Consider the following 21,611-nt stretch of genomic DNA (forward strand, 5'->3'; position numbering starts at 1 on the left):
ATGAGGGGTTCCTTGCTGGTACAACCAGGTCACAAGCCTAAGGAGGCTTGTGGGGTCTGCTTGGCTCCCTCCGCAGGGCCTGTCCTGTTTCTGATCTGGGCTTCGCTGGCCGGGCAGTGCTCCTTCTGCTGGCTCATTGCAGGACCTCAGGCTCCAGGAATTTGGATCGAGTGGAAGAGACATCGCTGGCAGAGACAGTAATTGCCAGCTTCCTCCCTGTACTGTCTTGTCATTCAAAGGGTTCTATTCCACTTTTTAAATAAAAGGGGAGCACATTACTGCTGGAGACCCACAAGAATAGAATCAAAGGAGGAAACGCGGCAGTCTGACACGGGAGTCTGTGAGTAAGCAGCTCACCCATGGTGCACCATGGCGGGGATGAGGTCAAGGGGAGCCCAGGACAGGAAGGGCCTAACGGCTGAGTGTCTCGGAGGAAGGCGACAGGAGCTGCAAGAGCACTGCGACCTGATCATTTCACAAATGACTGTGGGCTGGGACACCCTACCTTGGAACACACAAAGGAAAGACTTCTCCACACATGCACCTCCCACCCCGACTGGGCAATCACTAAAGCATTGCCTTTGTGCTTGGCTGCAGGAAGGAGAAGTTGGGAAAAGAGGGTGCTTTTCACCTTGGGACTTCATCTGAGGTGAACACCACTGAGCCCAGTGGCCTTACTTGCAAACTTCTCATAGGAAGTGACTTTGGACTGGGACTCTCTCACATCAGTCCTGGCTGATATCCAAGTTAGACAACTTAGCAAAAATGGCTGCGGGCATAATCACTGAAACCAGTTTGAACTTTGCCTTTCTCTTCTTTGCGTTAATTTCCAGCTAAGCTCTCGTTTCCTTGGAGGGGGACATTTCTGTCATAAGAGTGATGTTTGTGTAATTCTGCTCTCTATGAAAGTGGCTTTTTTTATAAAAATAATTTACATCACAAGAATTCTTATATTCTAGGTATGATTAGTTCGTGTGTCAATATTTTAAGGTGCATTTATATTTTCAATATTTTGTATATTGCTCACAGAACACCATTCCTCATGTTTTCTTAAATGATTCACTGAGCTCTCTATACCTCATCAATTCCATATTTGAAATATAATTACAGCTATCTTGTATGATTATTGTAATGATTAACTGAGAAAATACAAAGTTCTTTTTAATATAATATGATTTATTATTATTATTATTAATGATAGACATGGCACAGCTATAAACTAAGTACCAAGGAAATTGAGTAGAATGTACTTCTTACATATCTTTTTCAGCATAACGGTTTGCTTCTGATCTGACCAGGGCCTTGCCCAAGGTCACACGTCTAATAAGGGAACAGAAGCAGGCCCCGAATCCAGGCCTTCGAGCTGACAGTTTTGCTTCACAGTGTTTCTAGTGCAGACACAACAGGATGCAGGAATGCAGCTGGGGGCGGGTAGCCAAGGCTGCTGCTCAACGAACACCTCCCGCCAGCCATTCTCAGCCCCCGGCCCAGAGCCGGGGTTGTTGTAGGCCTGGCTGGATGGGGCGGCGCCCCACCTCGCCCCCCATCTCTTCCCCCTGAACTGCAGGAACCCTCCCGGCCTCCAGGCGGCCTCTCCGCGCTCTCTGCCTCCTGCGCCCCTGCCTCCGCGGAGGAAACGGCGGCCTCCGCGAGGCCCTGACCCCGGTGGAGACCGAGCTTGCCCTCCGCCTCCGCACCGCGCGGCAGCAGAAGGAGACCGAGCAAACCTTGTCGCTTCTCCCCCGGCGTGGCCGTCCCTCTAGAGACCCTGCAGCTTGGAGCCCAAGGGAGCACTGGCCGGCAGCTGGCAGAGGCCCTGGGTTACACCGGCCACGGTAGGAGGCTGCTGGCTCCTGCTCACTCTCACTCTCACTCTCACACTCCCCGCTGTCCTCCTGGCCCTCACACTCAGTCTGCCTTGGGAGATGGGGAGCTTCCAGCTACCAGTGCTGGGCCCCTAGAGGGGGAGGACCGCTAGGCAGGAATGTAACAGAAAGCATTTAAACTTTGGGTCCCGGTTACCCCTGACGATTTTTTAAGGTTCTCTTTTAACCTCGGATTCCATGGCAATTTTTCAGTTTCACTTCACAAGCCCTTTTACAGTGCTTACTAGGTGTCAGGCCGTGTTCGAAGCACCTCACAAATATTACTTTAATTAATTGCCACCACAGCCTTATTGAAGTAGGTAATTATATCATCATCTTCATTTTAGAGATGAGCAAATAGGCACAGAAAGTTTAAGCAACTTGCCCAAGGTCACACAGCTAGTGAGTGGCAGAGTTGAGACTCAAGCCCAGGCTGTCTGCCTCCAGAACCCATGCTCTTGACCAAACTGCTTTCATAAATTGTGACTTGTAGCCAGTGCCATCTCTACCCACATATTTTTATGATTATGTATTTTAGAGCAGTTCTACCAGCAGTGGCAAAATTCTCATGAATGCCACGTCAGACACACCTGGCCGACACCCACAGCCTCTGGCTTAATGCCTGGCTTGGTATTGACCTACCTACTGCATTCTAACACACTCATCCACATAATTTTTTCTTCTCTTAGAATAAGTTGTCAATAAAAAACAATGGGAGTTACAATTGTGTAAGTTAATATTTTTCAGAAAGTACAAGAACTAATACCAACACAGTCTTGGTGAGAACTTCCTTTGAGCTGGAATCTTGCGGTGGCACACAAAGGTGTGCACTGAAGATGTCAGGCCACCGCACCAGCTGTGCTTCCCATCCCCTTCCATCTACACCCAGTCCCCTGCCAAAACAATTCTCGTGAACCTGTAGGACAAAACATAAATGTGTTTTCTCTCTGGGGGGGGGTAACCAAAAACAAACATAGGTTATTGAGCTTAATTTTTGTATATCACGAACATGGACACATCCATGGAGTTATTCATCAGCCACATTAGACTCAGTGTAATGCAATTCATCAAGTACTCTTGAGCTCTTGCTGTGTGGCCGGGCTGTGCCAGGAACTCAGCATCCAGATCTGTAAAGAAAACTCTGAGCACAAGTAGGTCTCACAAGACTGATGCACCTGGAAATACAATCTAACACAGGGCAGTAAGTGTATTTATTTGAAATCAGTTAGTACTGAAGAGCAGTGGGAGGATGATTTATTCCACTGGCAAATCAGGAAGGCTCCCAGAAGACAACATCTAAACTGGGTTATAAAGACCAAATAGAAATATGAAAGAGGGGCAGGCATTTTAGCCTAACTTAGAGCAGAGTCTCTGGGAGGCCAGGATTAAGAAAAAAGCAAGAAATGCAAGTGTAGCAATTCTGCAGAGCAAGGGGAGTGATCATAGTCACTTCTGTGTTGTCGGGTACAATCACAGTACCTGGTTAACCAAATATGATAATTGCAGGGTTTCCATGGAGCCCATTCAAGAATTACGAATGTCAAGAATGCTTAAAAAAAAAGAATGCTTAATAGTCAAACTCTGTGAAACATAATCCCACTTTTTTTCCCTCTTGCTCAAAAACTGCTTTATTATCTTACGGGGGCATGGTTAATTATTATGAATAGGGATGTGCCACTTACAGAGTTCTAGTTAACAGAATACCCCATAGTTTGATTTGCCCCAAGATAGCTCAGGGAACCGTGTGTGTGCTGCTTAAAACACTCATCACCTGCCTTAGCCTAGTCTTTCTTTTCAAAAGTCAATACAGACCAATAAATAACAAGCAGCATTAAAGCACAATCTGGGGTCTTGGGGCATTGTTCTTGTTTAATCAACAGAAAGATCTAGCCAAGTTTGCAGTAGGACACATGAGCACTGTCATCTCACTGTGTATCCAGCCAATGTGTGACAACCAGGAACTTTGCCAGTATTCCCACCTGCTGGTCAGATAGGCACAGCCTGAGACTCAGAGCAGACACCAGTGATATCGCGAAAGAGTACCTTTGTTTTCACCACATGAAATGCACGATTTCCCAATGCCCTAATTTCAATGGATTTCCATTGCTTTTCTAGATAAATTAATAAAGAACACTTTACAGTTTTCTCTCAAGCATGAGAATGATGCTAAGAACAGAGGCCTCGGAAATGAAGGTGGCCTGGTCCCTGGGAGGGAATTCTGTTTGATGTTGTGTGTGGATTTTACTTTTACATTAATTTTGTCATTTGATCCTCATAGAAACCACATACAATCTCTAGGCCTTCATTAATAATCCCCATTTTACAAACGAGACAAGAGGTTAATGATTTGACAAGACTCAGTTCACCCAATGGGCAAGTAGCAGAGCCAGGATTCAAGTCTCAGATTCTCTGACTCCTAATCCTATGTTCTTTCCACAATTCCTTAGCCCCACTCTAAGCCACTGAGCAGTTACATAAATACATATGCACCTTGCATTCTCTAGTTTTCATCAGAGGTATCCTGTTACTCTCTCAGACCAAACAAACCCTTAGGATACCATCCTAAGCTTAACTCTCTTTTAATTTGCAGTCAATTAAAACATCAGCATCATAAAGATAGTTTTTGTAGTTTGAGAATTTTATGTACATTAACCTTACAAAGTCAGGATCCATCAAATGCAGTGTTACATTCAAGAAGTTCAGTTCAGCAAATGTATTAAAAAGGGAGGCACTCTCCACGCTGGCCTTGCAAATGAGTTAAAAGGCTGGTCTGCAGCAAGACCCATGAAAATATCATTTTTTCTTATGTCACTTTCTTCTCACTCTGCACCCATTTCAGAGACCATCTCCTCAAACTCTCCACACCTCCTTCAGGACATTCCTGACCTCTATAGCCCCCATGATTTTCCCTCTGCCTTCCTCCCTGCTCAGCATTCCAATAAAGCCACCTCACCCCTGTCCAGCAAGAAAGACGGCTTTCTAGGAGTGGGAGGCCGGCAGGAATGAAGCCAGCAGTGGCAGGGTTCCCCTACAAGGGCTGTGGGAGAGGAGCACTCACATTAGTCCCTTTTGCCCCTTCACCGATAAGGACCTAGGAAATGTATGGCGCTAAGGCAAAATCGGAGCTTAGTGCTCCATGGCGCTTTGTGCCCACATTCATCTCAAAAGGAAAAGCCTCTCCTGAGCAGGAGACCAGTGCTCCCAGCCCACCTGTCCTTCATCTGTGGGCAGTAGAGCAGTGAAGAGCCACCTCTGACATTCCAATGACACTGAGCAAGTTTATTCATTTGTCTGAGCCCAGCTCCCTCATCTATAAGTGGGGATCATAATAGCATTTACGTCCAGGGTTGTTGAAAGGATTAAATGTGATTCTGAATGTGGAGCATTTGGCACAGTCTGGGAACACCATCAACCTTCACTACTTTTTATTCTGGTGTCTAGAAAAGCTCTTCCTGTGTGCAGATGGGCAGGCACAGACTAGGCTCAGGTGGAGAAAAAATTTCTGAAGCCAATGTATTCTGCTACTTTAATGTGTCCAGCTTTAAAAAAAAGCATTGGTCCCCTGGCCCATCCCTAAGGTCACACTACAGAATGGAGCACTGAAGTGACTCAGTTCACCCCTGCAGACAGTCAACATTTCACAGGAACGTGATTCAGTAAGTACATATGACCCCTCAGAAGAGGACAATTTGATGAGTATTTTTTCATTCATCTCTTTTCTCACTAAAATAAAAGGCAAGCATTGGAGTTCTGCTATAATTCATGATATGTGTATATATATCACATCAGATATATATCTATATATAGACATATATTTATAGATATATAAAATCTCCTGAGTCCATTTTTTATAGTTGTATTGGTGGTAAAGTTTTACGGACGAGTGAAATCTGTCCACAACTGTGTTCTGTGTCTGGCGGCTGGGGCCTTGGCAGAGGTGTGTTCTGGGTGCCTGTGCTCCTCCAGAGAACTTTGGCCAAGGCAAAAATCCTGGTGGCAGAGATTCCCCTCCACAGACACTCAGGTCCTGCCTTTCACCTGTGCGCAGGGCCTCATCCTCCAGGTCCCCATGATGTACCTAATGGCTGAGGTCAACTATGGTGAGCTCACTCTCCACCAGCCAGGGGTATAAAGCGGGAGGAGCCCAGGTGTCTGCTCTGAAGGGGTCAGGCTGAGTTCCTCTGTGGTTACCTCTCCTGTGCGTTATGTGGAGTAAGGAACGATCGGGCAGCTAGGAGACTCAGAGAGGACAGTGAGGAAGCAGATGGGGAAGAGAAACCCATTTCATGCTTGACATTTCCCTCTGCACTTAGTAAATGGACAAGTTAGTGTGAAACCAAAAATGTTTGGACCAAACCCCTCCCCTGGCTGATATTCCCTTAAAATGAATATTGCTTCACTGTGTGGTGCTGAGAAAGGATGGAAGATTGAGTCATGTCTAAAAGTTCTCAAGAGCAGGCCCACACTGAAAGCCATGGTCCTGAAATACCACCACTCTGCCTGACCACCCTGCCTGATGGCCACTCATGTCAGCAAGGGCCGGGCAGCCCCCATTCTGGCAGACTAGTGTGTGGTGTGGACACTAGTGGGGTCCTAACAGGCAAGAGAAAGGGACCCCACCATCCTGCCCCACACACCTCCTCTCCTTCATTGGCAGGCTCAGCCCCCTCCAGCTTGTGGGACTAATAATGTTCTCATCCAGGAAAAAGTCAATGCAATGTAAATCAGTGTTTGGGAACTTTGTCATTTAGAAAGCTTGCTTTTCCTCCTGCTTTGATTCCATGCTGGACATATTATGAGTGCTCAGTGTATTTATTTTTGTTTATTTGACCAATAATTATTACTAGAGGTCAAGGAAGATGGGAACGGAACAGTGTCTATTGGATAAGTAAATATACATTTACAATGCACCATAGTTCTTGAAGATCTGGCTGTGACCCATGCTGGATGAGCTGACTTTCAGCTGCATGGTGGCCAGTGGGTGGGGATGCTCGTTTCTCCCAGCATGCACTGCACAGTAGCTGGCGCATAGTAGAGGCTGAAGTAAGGAGTGTGACCCATGCCCCTGTCTTTCCCCACTGAGCCTAAGATTTTTGCCTTAGTGGCCAGCCATCTCTGCTGTCCCCCAACACTAGGGCACAGGCCTCGCTGTCCTCCCAGGGAAGGGATCAGGCCTGGAGCTCCCCAGAGGCTGCTAGCTCTCCCCAGCCTGCCTGGATTGCTCCATATTACTTGCCTTCCTTGTCCCGTCACTGGGTCTTGCCACTGCCTCTCCATTCACCAGCAACCATTGCTGGTTCTCCCTGTCTCTGGCCATCTGTATCTGCTGCCACCTGTCCCACCACGTGCTTCTGAAAACATGCTCTGCCTAAGGGGTTGGATTTGTCCTTGACCAGCCATTGCCTCTGTCCACAAGCTCCCAGCTGTCCAACCTGAGACCTATTTGTTTATGTCACAGGATACAAATTATCTGCCCCAGGTCAAATCCAGCCTGTTGTGTTAGGCCTATGCAGTGTTTTAAAAATTGTAAAATTTCATATGACATCTGAATTTACAGCTTTCATTCAAAGATAGGAAGATCTGGCACAAAGAGCCTGAGTCTCCACATGGCCATAATAAGCCAAGATTGTAGTGGCTCCCCCTTTAAGACAGGTCTATGGTTTTCCCGCACATCATAGTCCCTACCATGCCCAACCACTGCAGGCCCTGTGATTCAAGCCTTGTGAGGGTATCCTAAGAGATTCTAGGTCCTAGAATCAGAAAAGGTAGCCATAGCTACTTCGGCTTCAAACTGCTTCCTGAGAGTGAGATGGACACCCCGTTAATAAAATGCATTGTTTCCAGTTATGTGTGTTTACCCTTCCCAGAGTCTGGCATTGTTTAGTTCCCTTGGCTACTGGGACAGATATAATCCCCCATCCACTGAACTTCCAGGCCAGTTCCAGGACCCTGTGGGCCATCAGGTGGGATTGCCGGAGCTTCCTTACCCGGCAAGTACAGGGAGTCTACTCCTGGTGCTGCCATGTGACAAAGACACCTCACTGAGCTACGTTGATCAGCACACCTCACAGCCGGCATCATCCACATCTGGACCTCCAGCCTGAGGAGAGCCAGAATGGAGGTGTTCCTGCCCAGGTAAGCAACTGCGTCATTGTTACAGGGAGTTCTGCAGCATGATCCAATTGGCTAGGCCTGGATTAGAGAACCCAGGTGGTCACACTCGAGGATCTGTCTGTCCTTAACCATTTGGCCAGCTTGTCTAATGTACCCCCAGAAGTTAGGCCAAGGGGGAGTCACCCTAGAATTTGGGTCCATTTCAGAGTCATTGCTGACTAGCTCATTACACAGGCTGAAAGGAGCTAATTTCCTGGGGTCTTCTCAAGAAGAGCTACCATACCTTTACTGGGCCACACTGGAGCCCCCAGGGCTCCACTCCAGCTTCAGGTCACAACTGGTTGTCTGGGCAGGGAGAGAAGGGCAGTGCAGTTACATTGGAAGAATATACCCCAAATTTTATCACATCCTAAGAGTATACAACTGTCATTTTTCCAAAACAAAAGGGGCAAGATAGCTTTTGTAATTGAAATACAGGTACGATTCTAATCCGAAGGCAAATTAAGGCATAAAAATTTAAGACTTTAAGGTTTCTTTCTTTCACTTCTAAGTAAATAGAGTTGAGAAAGGCCAATAGATAAAAATACAAATTGTTAAAAAGTTAAATGATAGTGCTAGATTTTGCTTTTCTAAAGCAAACCCTATTTGCAAATTACTTTGCAAAAGATCTCTCATTGAGCTTCTTTAAATAATAAGCTTCTCCAGTACATTTGAAATCAGAGTAAATTTATAATTAATTTGTAGATCAGCATTAAGTGAAGACTGTTGTCTGAGGCCTCATTTTCAGCATGTGGATTCTTCACACTCCTTCCCACAGGCCTCCTTGGCCTCCTCTACTGACCAGGCTCCCAGCCACGCTGAGCCAGAGGCCTTGGCAGTGCTCCCTGGAGGAGTTAAAAATAAGCCTAGGCACTGGAATAAAAACACCCAAAGAAAGGCCCAGTAAGTTAAGGACCAAGGTCTAAAGTGGCATCTAGCATAGCCAGGGCAGAAGGTAGGCAAAACTCACCAAGTTAAAAAACAAAACAAAATCCATAATGAAGTAATGCCCCATAAGAAAGGCTAATAATGTCAAGTGTATCATTGTTACATGAATAAAACACTTAGTTATTAGTTCAACATAGTATAGGAAGCTAAGCATGAGCATTTTTTCTAACATTAGAAGTGATATATGTATTTTTAAGATTCACCAGAACTCATAGATCCAGAATGAGTTTTGCCCTTCCTTCAAGGGGCTGCTTGCTGATCATCATGGTATATGGTTTGTGTTTACTACGGAAGTTTTCTTTCTTTTTTTAAATTGAGACCTAACTCACATACCATAAAATTTATTCTCTTAAAATGTACAATTCAGAGGTTTTCAGCATATTGTCAAAGTTGCACAACCATCAACACTATCTAATTCCAGAACATTTTCATCACCTCAAAAAGAAACTCCAACCCCAGTAGCAGTCACTCACATTTCTCCTCCCTCACAGCCCTAGGCAACAACTAATCTTTCTGTCTCTATGGATTTGTCTATTCTGGACATTTCATATAAATAAAATCATACAGTAGGTGGCCTCTTGTGTCTGGCTTCCTTCACCAAACAGTGTTTTCAAGGTTCATCCTTATTGTAGCATATATCAGTACTTTATTCTTTTTATGGCTGAGTAATATTCCATTATATGGATATATTACACTTTGTTTGTCCCTCCATCAGTTTATAGACAGTTAGGTGCCAAGACACTTTTGGCCTGTTTCTACGTTTTGGTTTCTATAACTATTCATGTGGATATATATTTTCAATTATCTTGGGTATATGCGTAGGGCTAGAATTATAGGGTCAAGTGTTAACTCTACATTTTCCATTTTGAGGAACTACCAGACAGTTCTCTAAGGAGCTGCATTATTTTACATTCCCACCAGCAATATATGAGGGTTCCAGTTTTTCCATGTCAACACTTATTATTGTCCATCTTTTTTAAAGCCCCTCTTTATGTTTAATGGTACACAGTTTCACTTTGGCATAATAAAAAGTTCTGAAGTGAATAATGGTGATGGTTGGGCAGCAATGTACTTAATGCCACTGAATAATACACTTAAAATGGTTAAAATGGTAAAATTTATGTTGTATATATTTTACTACAATTTTTTTAAAGTTCTTCATGGAGAAAAGGGAGATAGAAGAGGACAAAGACTACCTTCCCAAATTATGAATTAGGGATATTATAAGGTTTACCTTCAGAAACTGTATGGTTATTTTTAGTTATGTTAGTTAGGATGCATTCACCTGCTCTGCCCTCCAGCAATGCCTTCCTCTGTGCTTTGGCTTCCTCCTCAGGCTGGAGGCAAGAGACTGCTGCCCACCTGACCTCGTAACTGTGTGTAACAACAGCTGTAGGAAGAGACAGTCCCCATCTTTTTTTTGTTGTTTCCATCCCAGTTAATGTGAAATGGTATTTCATTGTGACTTACATTTGCATTTTCCTAATGACTAATGACGTCAAGCATCCTTTCATGTACTTTTTGGCCATTTATATACCTTTTTTGGAGAAATACTATTTCAATCCTTTGTCCATTTTTAAATTGGTTACTTATCTTTTTATTGTTGGGTTATAATAGTTCTTTATATATTCTAGATACTAGTCCCTTATCAGTTATGCAATTTGTAAATATTTTCTCTCATTTTGTAGGCTGTCATTTCACTTTCTTAATGGTATCTTTTGAAGCACAAAAGTCTAAAATTTTGATGACATTTTATTTTATTTTTTTTTCTTGTGCTTTTTTAATGTAATATGTAAGAAACTATTGCTTAACCAAGGTCACAAAGATCTATGTCTCTGTTTTTTCTAAGATTTTTAGCTCTTATTTTAGGTCTTTGATCCATTTTTAATTAATTTTTGTATATGGTATGAGGTACAGGTCCAACTTCATTCTTTGCATGTGGCTATCCAATTGTCTCAATGCCATTTATGGATAAATCCCACTGAATTTTCTTGGCACCCTTGTCAAAATCAATTGACTATAAATGTACACGTTAATTTCTGGACTTTAAATTTTTTTCTATAGGTATAAATGTTTATATTTTTGCAAGTACCACACAGTCTTGATGACTACTTTTTTAGTATATTTAGAAATCAAGAAGCTTATAAGTCCTTCAACTTTGTTCTTTTTCAAGATCGTTTTGACTATTCTGGGTCTCATGCATTTTTATATGAATTTTAGAATTAATTTAGTTTCTGTGCCCCCCCCCCCCCCCACCAAAAAAAGCAGCTGGGATTTTGGTAAGGACTGTGTAGAATCTGTAGATCAATTTGAGCAATATTTCTTTCTAACACAATTAAGTGCCCCAATTCATGAACACGGTGTCTTTCATTTACTTTAGTTTTTTTTCAATGACATTTTTTAGTTTTCAGTGAACAAGTTGTGTACTGCTTTTGTTAAATTTATTTGTAAGACTTTCGCTCCTTTTGTTATTATATATGAAATTTTAGATTGTTCATCACTAGTATAAAGAAACAGAGTTAATTTTTGTATCTTGATCTTTGATGAACTCAGTTATTTGCTCTGCTAGTTTTTTCTGTATGTGTGTGAATTCCTTAGGATCTTCTATGTACAAGACCAAGGCATCTTGAATAGAGATAGATTTACTTCTTCCTTTCTAATCTGGATGCATTTTATTTCTTTTTCTTTCATCGTTTCCATGTATACCCTTCAGTACAAGGTTAAATAGAAGTGGTGAACATTCTTGTCTTGTTCCTGATCTTAGGGGAAAACATTCAGTTCTTCACCATTAGGTATTATGCTAAGTTGTGGATTTTTGGTAGGTGCCCCTTTTTAGGTTGAAAAAGTTCCCTTTTTATTCCAAATTTTTTTAATGTGTTTTGTTTTTGTGTTTATGAAAGGGTGTTGGATTTTGTCAAATGTTTTTCCTGCATCTATTGAGATGACCATGTGGCCCTTGTACTTTCTTCTATTAATATGGTGTTTTTCACTGATGGATTTTTCACATGTTGAACCCACCTTGCATTCTTGGAATAAATCCCACTTGGTCATGGTATGATTTATATGTTGCTGGATTCAATTTGCTAGTATTTTTTGAGGACTTTTGCCACTGTTCATAAGGTATATTGGCCTGCAGTTTTCTTGTGATGCCCTTGTCCAGTTTTGGTAAAGGGTATTTTTGTTTTGTTTTTTAACTCAAGATATTTTTGTAGTATTTCTTCTGGACTGGCCTTCATAGCCATACAAGAAAAGAAAAAAAATCACTCATCTTTTATAGTTGTACTTCACTTTTACTATTATCTTTAGTCACTAAAAATAATATTACAGTTTTATCATCTACCATAATCACTGTACTTGATTTCAAACGCCCCTTAGCTCTTTCTCGATACCATCAGAAACAACAAAACCACAGTGGTAACAATAAAGTGCACGAGCAATGCTGAGCATGTTCTGAGCACTTTACAAGCATTATTTCACAAAGCTAAGAAAAAGTACTACTATTATGTTTGTTTCACAAATGAGGAAACTGAGGACAAAAGAGGTAAAGTAACTTGTCCCAGGTCCCTCAGCTAGTAAGAGGCTCAGCCAGGATTCAAATCCCAGCACTAGATTCCTGAGTTCATACTCTTAACCACTGTTTCAGCATTAAAAGTCTTCAAAAGATGTATTTTAAGTATTTGAGAAATTTCAGAAGAGATGATCAAAGTTATTTTTAGCAATGTCAGCATTGAGTTGGAAAAAGCATGTGCCCTTTTTGGAAACTATGCTGAAGATCCAAAACATCCATGTATGAGAAAATCTGGTACTTTTGTTTAAAATATCGGTCACGTTGTCTTGTAGGGCAATGAAGACCTTTGATATTAAATGGTCTTGTCCAGTATTTTTACTCTCCTATAAGTCCTGCATGGTTTATAGAAAAAGACCTCTAAATTTTACTTTAAACTTTTTTATTTTCAAAGAAAAATAATGTCAGCAGTCCTAAAGATGCCTCAACAGTAAAATTTAAAATATCATGCCTTTGCAGAAATACTGCAAAGTTGGTGTGCTCATTCTTCCTGCTCTCAGGACTTACTAGGAAAACCAAAGCTTTAGCTTGAATTCCTTCCCTGCTGTGTCAAAGGCACACTGCACACAGCAAACATAAAAATATGTCTTATCAATTATAAACATATTGAATGAGACACTATTAATTCTCAGTCAACAACTTTTCTGCACCTACTATGTGTGAGATGCCACATGGGATGGGAGGTAGCAAAATGTAGACGGCAAGCTCTGCACTCAGCCAGCCTCGATTTGAGTTGAGCTCCACCGCGCACTCATTGTCATCTTGGGCAAGTTTCTTTAACTCTTAAGCCTCAGTTTTCTCATCTGTAAAATGAGGATAATAATAACATAGTTATGTGAACATGAAATTAAATAATCCACATAAAATACTTTTCTCAGTGCCTAGCACATGGTAAGCACTCAGTAATTATTATTAGAAAAATTAAAAATTCAGGGGGTAGCCTCTCTTCTCAAGTAGCTTATAATGTCATAAATAACAATAATAGGAAGCAAAATGTTTTGTACATCAAAAGAGTAGAACAAAGTGTAAATGAGGCTTTAATAACCAAAGGTCACAAAACAGCTGGAGAGTAGGGGATAACAATTGAATTGGGCTTAGAGGAAAGGATAGTAATTCAAAGGAAGTCAAGGAAGATGAAGACCATCTGGAAAGAACAGCAGATGCAAATGTACAGAGGTGGTAGAGAGCGCTGTGTGGTTGGATTATTTAGTGAGTAGGGTTTATGGGAAGGAGCAATAAAAGATATAACTGGAAATGAGCCTGGAGAACCCTGACATTCAAAGTTGGGAGTTTGGAGGTTATACGGTGCATATAAAAGTATATTGAATGAGAATTTTAAATGGAAGTTCATAGTTTGTTTTTGTTTTTTAGATTTAGGATCCAAAATCATTTCAACTTAAAAAATATTTTAAATTCTTGGGGAGTCACCGATCTTTTTGATCCACTCAAGGCTGACTTGAAAGGAATTTCAGGTGACAACAGTTCTTCCAAGATTTTTGGCATTGTGTTTGTAGGAAGTTTTATTATATTTTGATAAAGGGAGTCTCATTATTATTATTTCTACAGAGCCTTCAGTGGTAATCAGCCAGAGTTACGTTGGATTGCTTTGCTTCTTATAACAGTCAAATTTGGGTTAGACTTTGTGGAGGAGGGGTGTTTCTTGAGCCCTCTAAGTACTGTTGTCAGAGACCACCTTCTGAGTGAGGTCAATGATCATAGGACCCAGAGTAACTCACCCTCCCTCTGCCCATCGTGACTAGGAGCATGCCAGAGACATTGGTGGAACAGCACAGCTCTTCCTGCTGACCTCCTGCTGCCATGCCGACCTCACAGTCACCTGTTTCTCCCTCCCTCCCTGTACCTACTTTGTCTTCTAATAAGCCAACCTTGACACTTTCCCTCACCCATCCAAATTCCTTTCTTCAAATCATGCCCGCACCTGAAAACTTGCCCTAAAATTATCTCCTTCTCAGAGTCCATATTAAATTCCTTTGCCCATAGTAGACATGCTACTAGTAACCAAAAGGAGCTGTGTTTGCCTGTGATCTGACTGGGGACTTACATCAGATATTAAGAGGGTGGAATGCCAGAGCCTTATGTTCCAGAATCCTCTCAGGTGACCATTAGCTGAGTACTGCCAGCTCCAAAGGCTCAGGTTCATTTCTGCTCTGGACAGTAGGAAATTATCTGTATGAAGATAATTGGCCTTGACATTTTCCTTGCCTGATAAGCTTGAGATTCTCTATTTTGAATGCTAGAACCTTATGGCACAGAGTTTTCTAATTCTTTGCTCAGAATCTTCCTTCTCAAGCAACCACAGAAAATATGGGAGTTTGGTCTACAAGAGGAGTCTTGTGCTATAGATGTGACCAAACAGACTAACTGGCAGAGTTACTTACCAAATACAACACAGGAGGAAGAATCTATTCTAGAGTAGTTAAAATCCACCAACTCTGCACTCATTTCCTAAACATGCAAAGAGGTAAGCAAAGCAGTGGTCAAGTGTATGGATGCAATGCCTCTGGCAATGCTTGGTGCACAGTGGATGCCCCATAAATACTGATTTGGTTGAACGACCAAACCAGAAATTTTCCCTGGTGACACAGGCATAATATGACACTGTAGAAGAAGACTGGAGGGCAAGAAAAGAGGAAGGGATGGATTTGATGCATTCTATCTTTAATATGGTGCAAAATCCAATCAAAGTGTCTTCTTGCAACCCTGGAGCTCAGCCATGGCATCCCTGTTATGGATGACACCACCATTTTTCTTTAGATTACTGTAGTTCAGACCTTTGGGGCTATTCCTGACCTTTTCTTCCACATCACTATATGCAATTAATCACTATGACTTACTGATTGTTCCTTCATAGTTCTTAAACATCTCTCTGCCTTTATGTCCTAAAAGTACATCTTAAAATGCCTTAAATCCTGTGTCCTCAAATAAGACTGAGCTTAACTCACATCATGCAGCTCCCCTATTGATAAAGACTTCCCAAGCCTTTAAGCTCCTCTGACAAGATCTAATAAACCTAGTTTAAAAAGAACCTTTTTGATACCTAACCTCTTTTATTATAATGCAGCTAAAGTCTACTTGTATTTATTTAAATCAGCAGAAATATAGGCTCATGGATCTGGCTTGTTAAATAATTATGGAGCAGTTATCATGTGCCAAGTGTGAAGTTTGTATTCATGCTTCCTGCTGATAAAACACACCAGCCTTAAAAACTTCTCTCATAAAGTTTTGTTCCTCTAATGAGGGGTCACCAAATAATGGCCCAAAGCCTGTTTTTATAAATAAAGTTTTCCTGAAACACAGCCACTCCCATTTATTTACAAATTACATATAGCAGCTTTCCTGCTACAAGAGGAGAATTAAGCCGTAGCAACAGACACCATATGGCCTGCAATGGCTAAAATACATATTTAATATCTAGCCCTTTGTAGATAAAGTTTGCCAACTAAACTATTGTTTTCCAATGGCCTTTCTTTAACCATAATCAAGAGACTAGTCACTTATGTGCCCAAGTGGTCTATTGACTTAATTCTGGACACATGGCCACTGAATCTAACATATAGTTCCATCAATCCTATAATGGGGTAGCTACCACCAACCTTCCCTCTTACTTGTGGAAATGAAATTCTACACCATATAGCAAAACATCAGCAGAGAGCTTGCCAGAGAGTAAATGATCAGAAAATGCTGGTCTCCCTTCCTACAGTTAACAAGAGGTGACTATGCAGTTTTGTATTATTGATAGATCAATAGCTACAGGGGAACATTTGTCCTTTTCTTTCCATCTGGTTCTAAAGCCCAGAATCATTTTACTCAAGTTCTCATCTCTTCCTTCATGTCATTAAATCCTTTTTTGCTCCCTGAAGAACTTGCTCAGTGTCATTTCAAGAACCAGCTGAGCCCAGAATGTACTTTTTCTCCCCAAATATCCTTGACGCTACACGTCATGAAGCTTTTAAGAGTAATTCCAGTTTTATTTACACTAAAGATAACAGCTAGAGATACACTTCTTGAGCAGTCCCATTTCCTGTAGGATCAGCAGGCTTGATATAAACCTATGCTTCCTAAGCTAAGAAATATTCCTTGTGCACAAACTTGAAACTGTAAAAACACTATTTTATCCTTGACTTTTATAAGGGAGTAATTAGTTTCCAGTCTCTGGCTCAATAAGAAGTACAAGCTGCCTGTTAGTATGGCTTAAATGAACAAACCACCCATAGTTTGGCTGCACACTGAAGTTAACTTCTGTCACACCTGATGACTGCTCAGAACTGCAATAGGTCATCAGGATGGTGACATAGGTCCTTTTGAACTTCAGTCCCCAACCCAAGATTAACTAGCAACTAGCAACAGACAAGTCACCATTGTGAAAATCCTAGCACCCTGGGATGGGGTTGAAGCACCCCTCTGAAAAACGGAGACTGAGGACATTAGAAGGATAAGAGAAATGGCTACATTCTGACTACATCACCCTTCCTCCAGGCTAACACAGCACTGTATCCACAGTGTCTCCCCACCAAGGTCTACAGTTTCTCCAGTAGGCAAAGAGAGCCCAAGGTGGATATCCAGCTCACCCAAAGTGGCAGGATGCTTCCTGACAAGCCCACTCAGGTCTTGCCTCACAGAGGCCACTGGGGATCAGATAGAGATGGAGAAGGGGGGTGGGACAAGTCTTACAGTAAGCAGCCCTCAAACCTTGGTAGGCCATGATCCTGCTTGCAGGGCACCTCAGCAAAGATTCCAGCCAGCAACAGTGCTGATCTACAGCGTGGAGCCAGTGGCCCTGTCTGGCCAGAGAGCTCGGTTGGCAGTTCTGCCTGATTTGGGTTCCCAGTCAGTGAGCCATACTACTACCCCACTGAAGCAGAGAATTCACAGCCACAACAAACTAGTGAGTATAGCCTCAACCCAGATAGCCAAGAAGTCCATCCTACAGCCCCATTTGGGCAGAGGGCCAAGTCAGCAGTCCTGCCCAACTGTTGAACATAGTCTCTGCCTCGGTATAACCAAGGAGCCTGAATAATCCTGGGAAGCCTCAGAGCCCAGCCCACAGTACCACTAAGCCACAGGCCCAACTTACAGCAGCATTCAGCCACAGAGCCCAGCCTACAATCCCACTCAGCAGTGAAGTCCAGCCTTTAGTCCCACCCAACTTCAGGGCACAGTCTGTGGCCCCACCTAAACATTGAGCCCATCCATCATTACCATCCACTTGGGAAGCACAGCCTGAGATTTCACTTGACCAGGAGCAATTGTGGAGCCCAACCCATGCTAGCCCAATCATGGTGTCCAACTAGTAGCACCGCCCTGCCAGGGAAGAGACTGTAACCTCACCCAGCCAGAGGTGACTTCAGGGCTAGTGGCCCAATCTGACCATGGGACATAACCAAAGCCCCTCCCAAACCAGGGGCCCAGCCAAGTACCCCACCCAACCACAGAACCCAGCCAGACACATTCCCCACAACCTCAGAACACACACAGTGGCCTTGCCCTAATAGAGACACCAGTAGCAAGCCCCACCTGCCCAAGAATACGACCAGCTGACTAGTGAAGGTAAAAAGCAACCTCCAAATTCTGGAAGAGGAAACTGCTTGCTTAAATGCACAAATACCAATGTAAGGAATCAAGAATCATGAGAAATCAGAAAAACATGACAACACCAAAAGAAATGAATAAAGCTCCAATAACTACCCTAAAGAAATACAGATCTATAAACTAACAAATAATTAGGATAATCCTCTTAAAGTAGTTTAGTAAACAAGAACACAAAGACTAAAGAAAATTAGAAAAATAATGCATAAACAAATTAAGAAGATAAGTCAACAAAAGAAATAGAAACCACCAAAAAAAGAAATTCTAGAGCTGAAGAATACAATGACTACAGTGAAGAATTCAAAAGAGAGCTTAAACAAGAGAGTTAACCAAGCAGAGGAAGGAATCAATAAAATAGAAGATAAGTTATTTGAAATTATCTACCCAGAGAAACAAAATGAATGAAAAAGTGAAGAAAGACTTTGGGAGTTGGGGACATCCATAAAAAGAAACAATATATGCATTATGGGAATCCCAGAAGAAGAGAAAGAGAATGAAAGTCTATTTAAGCAATGGTTGAAAACTTCTCAAATTTGGGATGAGAAATAGGGATCCAGATTCATGAGGGAGGCCTAAAGGATCCCAAAGAGGTTGAACCAAAAAACGGGCTACACCAAGACACATGACAACTAAATTGGCAAAATTCAAAGACAGAATTTTGAAAGCAGCAAGAGAAAAGAAATAAATTACATAAAAGGGAACCCCCTTACAATGATCAGTGAATTTTTCAACAGAACAGGAGAGTGGGATGATGTATTCAAAATATTGAAAGCAAAAAAGCTGTCAACCAAGAATACCATAACAGGCAAAGCTGTCTTTCACAAATGAGAGATAAAGGTATTCCTAAACAAAGCTGTGGGAGTTCATCACCCGTATACTTACCTTACAATATATGTTAAAGAACATTCTCCAAGCTGAAATTTTTAAATTTTAATTAACGTTATGAAAATGCATGAACATGTTTAAAAATCGCTGTTAATGGTAAATATGTATAGTCAAAATCTAATTCCCTAGTGTTGTAATGGTGGTGCATCATTAGTTAGAACCAACCAACAAATTCTGTAAAGTTGCAGGAACAAAATCAACATACATATATATCAGTTGTGTTTCTAACAATGAACTATCTGGGGGAAAAAATCCCGTTTACAATTGCATCAAAAACAACTGTTAGGAATAAATTTAACCAAGGGAGTGAAAGATCTCTACACTGAAAACTACAACACATTGATGAAAGAAATTGAAGAGGATACAAATAAATGAAGGGATATTCTGTTCATGATTTGGAAGAATTAATAATATTAACTGTCTGTAACAAACCAATCCTCAGATTCAATGCAATTCCTATCAAAATTCCAATGGCATTTTCCACAGAAAAACAATCCTAAAATTTGTATGGAAGCACAAAAGATCCTGAATAGGCAAAGCAATCCCCCCAAAAAAGAACAAAGCTCGAGGCATCACACTTCCTCATTTCAAACTATATTACAAAGCTATAGTAAAAAGTATGGTACTGGCATAAAAACAGACATAGAACCAAGGGATAGAACCAAGACCACAGAAATAAATCCATGTACATATAGTCAATGGATATTTGACAAAGTAGCCAAGAATATCAATGGGGAAAGAGAGTCTCTTCAATCAGTGGTGCCGGGAAAGCTAGACATTCACATGTAAAAAAAAACTGGACCCCTATCTTATACCACTCACAAAAAATTAACTCAAAATGGATTAAAGACTTAAAAGTCTAAAACCAAAAAACTTCTAGAAGAAAACATCAGAAAAAAGTTCCTTAAAATTGGTCTTAAGAATGATTTTTTTGATATGATAGCAAAAATACAAGCAACAAGTGCAAAAATAAACAAGTGGAACTATATCAAACTAAAAGATTCTTCACAGCAAAAGAAACAATTGATCAAATGAAAAGGCAACCTATTGAATGGAAGAAAATATTTGCAAACCACGTATCTGTTACGGAGCTAATAGCCAAAATATATAAGGAACTTATACAACTCAGTAACAAATAATAATCATCATCAAATTAAAGATGAACGAAGGATCTGAAGAGACTTTTCCAAAGAAGATATTCAAATGGCCAAAGGTATATGAAAAGGTACTCAACATCACTAATCATTGGTGAAATGCAAATTAAAACCACGAGACATCACCTCACACCTATTAAGATGTCTATTATAAAAAGACAAGAGATAACAAGTGCTGGCAAGGGTGTGGAGAAAAGGGAACACTTGTACACTGTTGATGGGAATGTAAATCGGTACAACCACTATGGAAGGCAGTGTGGAGGTTCCTCAAACAATTAAAAATAGAACTACCAAATGATCAGCAATTCCACTTCTGAGTATATATCCAAAGGAAATGAAATCACTATCTCAAAGAGATACCTGCACATCCATCTTCACAGCAGCATCATTTACAATAACCAAGACATGGAAAAAACCTAAGTGTCCATTGACAGATGAATGGATAGAGAAGTCATGGTATATATACACAATGGAATATTATTCAGCCATAAGAAAGGAGAAAATCCTGCCATTTACAACATGGAAAAACATTAAGGGTATTACACTAAGTAAAATAAGTCAGAAAGAAAAAGACAAATACTGTATATCATTTATATGTGGAATCTTAAAAAACAAAAAAACCCACAAAAAACCTAAACTCATAAAAACAGAAAGTAGATTGGTATTTGCCAGGGGCAAGGGAAAGGGGGTAGGGAAAGGGTGAAGGTGGTCAAAGGTACAAACTTCCAATTATAAGTTCTGGGGGTGTAATGTATAACATGGTAACTACATACTGTATATTTGAAAGTTGCTAAGAGAGGTCTTTGAAGTTAATACACAAGAAAATTGTAACTATGTAACATGATGGATGTGTTAATTAATCTTATTGTGGTAGCCATTTTGCAATATATACATATATCAAATCATTATATTGTACACCTTAAACCTACAAAAAGTTATATGTCAATTATATCTCAATAAAGCTGGGGGTGGGGTGGGGAGAAAGGTGTGAGGAGTAAGGTAAAGAATGGAGAAAGCAACTAACCAGAGCTTAGATTCAGAGGCCATTTCAGCTTCTTTTTAGCACTCTATATATCCTGGGCTGGACGCTATGTGACACCAACTCTACATCTTTTACAACTTTTTACAATTAAAAAGATGAGAAAAATAAACTAGAAGCAAATTCTGGCAATAACTTTCTAAAAAGCCACTAAATTTGCCAATAGTAAGTAATTATTTAAAGACAAAAGACATAGCAAATGATATATTTATCCTGCTTTATGAGAACCTGAGGATCAAATGTAGAGACATTGATTTACATTTTGCAATCTTGTGTTTACACAATGTCACCTTATAAAGACTCTAAAACCTTTTGAGAGTATGACCACCCCCACACAAAGAATGGTGGCCCCCACTAACCAAGGGGAAGTACCACTGGAACAATCATTTGAGTGA

The 21,611-nt window shown here is 41.1% G+C and overlaps 1 protein-coding gene across 1 annotated transcript in view; it reads left to right on the top strand.

The window, feature by feature from the left end:
• The window catches only part of SERPINE3 (serpin family E member 3), a 27,381-nt gene continuing 5,770 nt past the window's right edge, over nucleotides 1–21,611 (top strand). The window contains 9 exon segments of the mRNA XM_087813734.1: nucleotides 1–197; nucleotides 1,587–1,690; nucleotides 1,693–1,740; nucleotides 1,743–1,946; nucleotides 5,720–5,965; nucleotides 7,800–7,921; nucleotides 7,924–8,000; nucleotides 13,903–14,003; nucleotides 20,914–20,923. Of these exon segments, the coding sequence (XP_087669860.1) occupies nucleotides 1–197; nucleotides 1,587–1,690; nucleotides 1,693–1,740; nucleotides 1,743–1,946; nucleotides 5,720–5,965; nucleotides 7,800–7,921; nucleotides 7,924–8,000; nucleotides 13,903–14,003; nucleotides 20,914–20,923 (1,109 nt within the window).

The sequence above is a fragment of the Miniopterus natalensis genome, chromosome 2 (assembly GCF_054644295.1).
Source record: "Miniopterus natalensis isolate mMinNat1 chromosome 2, mMinNat1.hap1, whole genome shotgun sequence".
NCBI lineage: Eukaryota > Metazoa > Chordata > Mammalia > Chiroptera > Miniopteridae > Miniopterus > Miniopterus natalensis.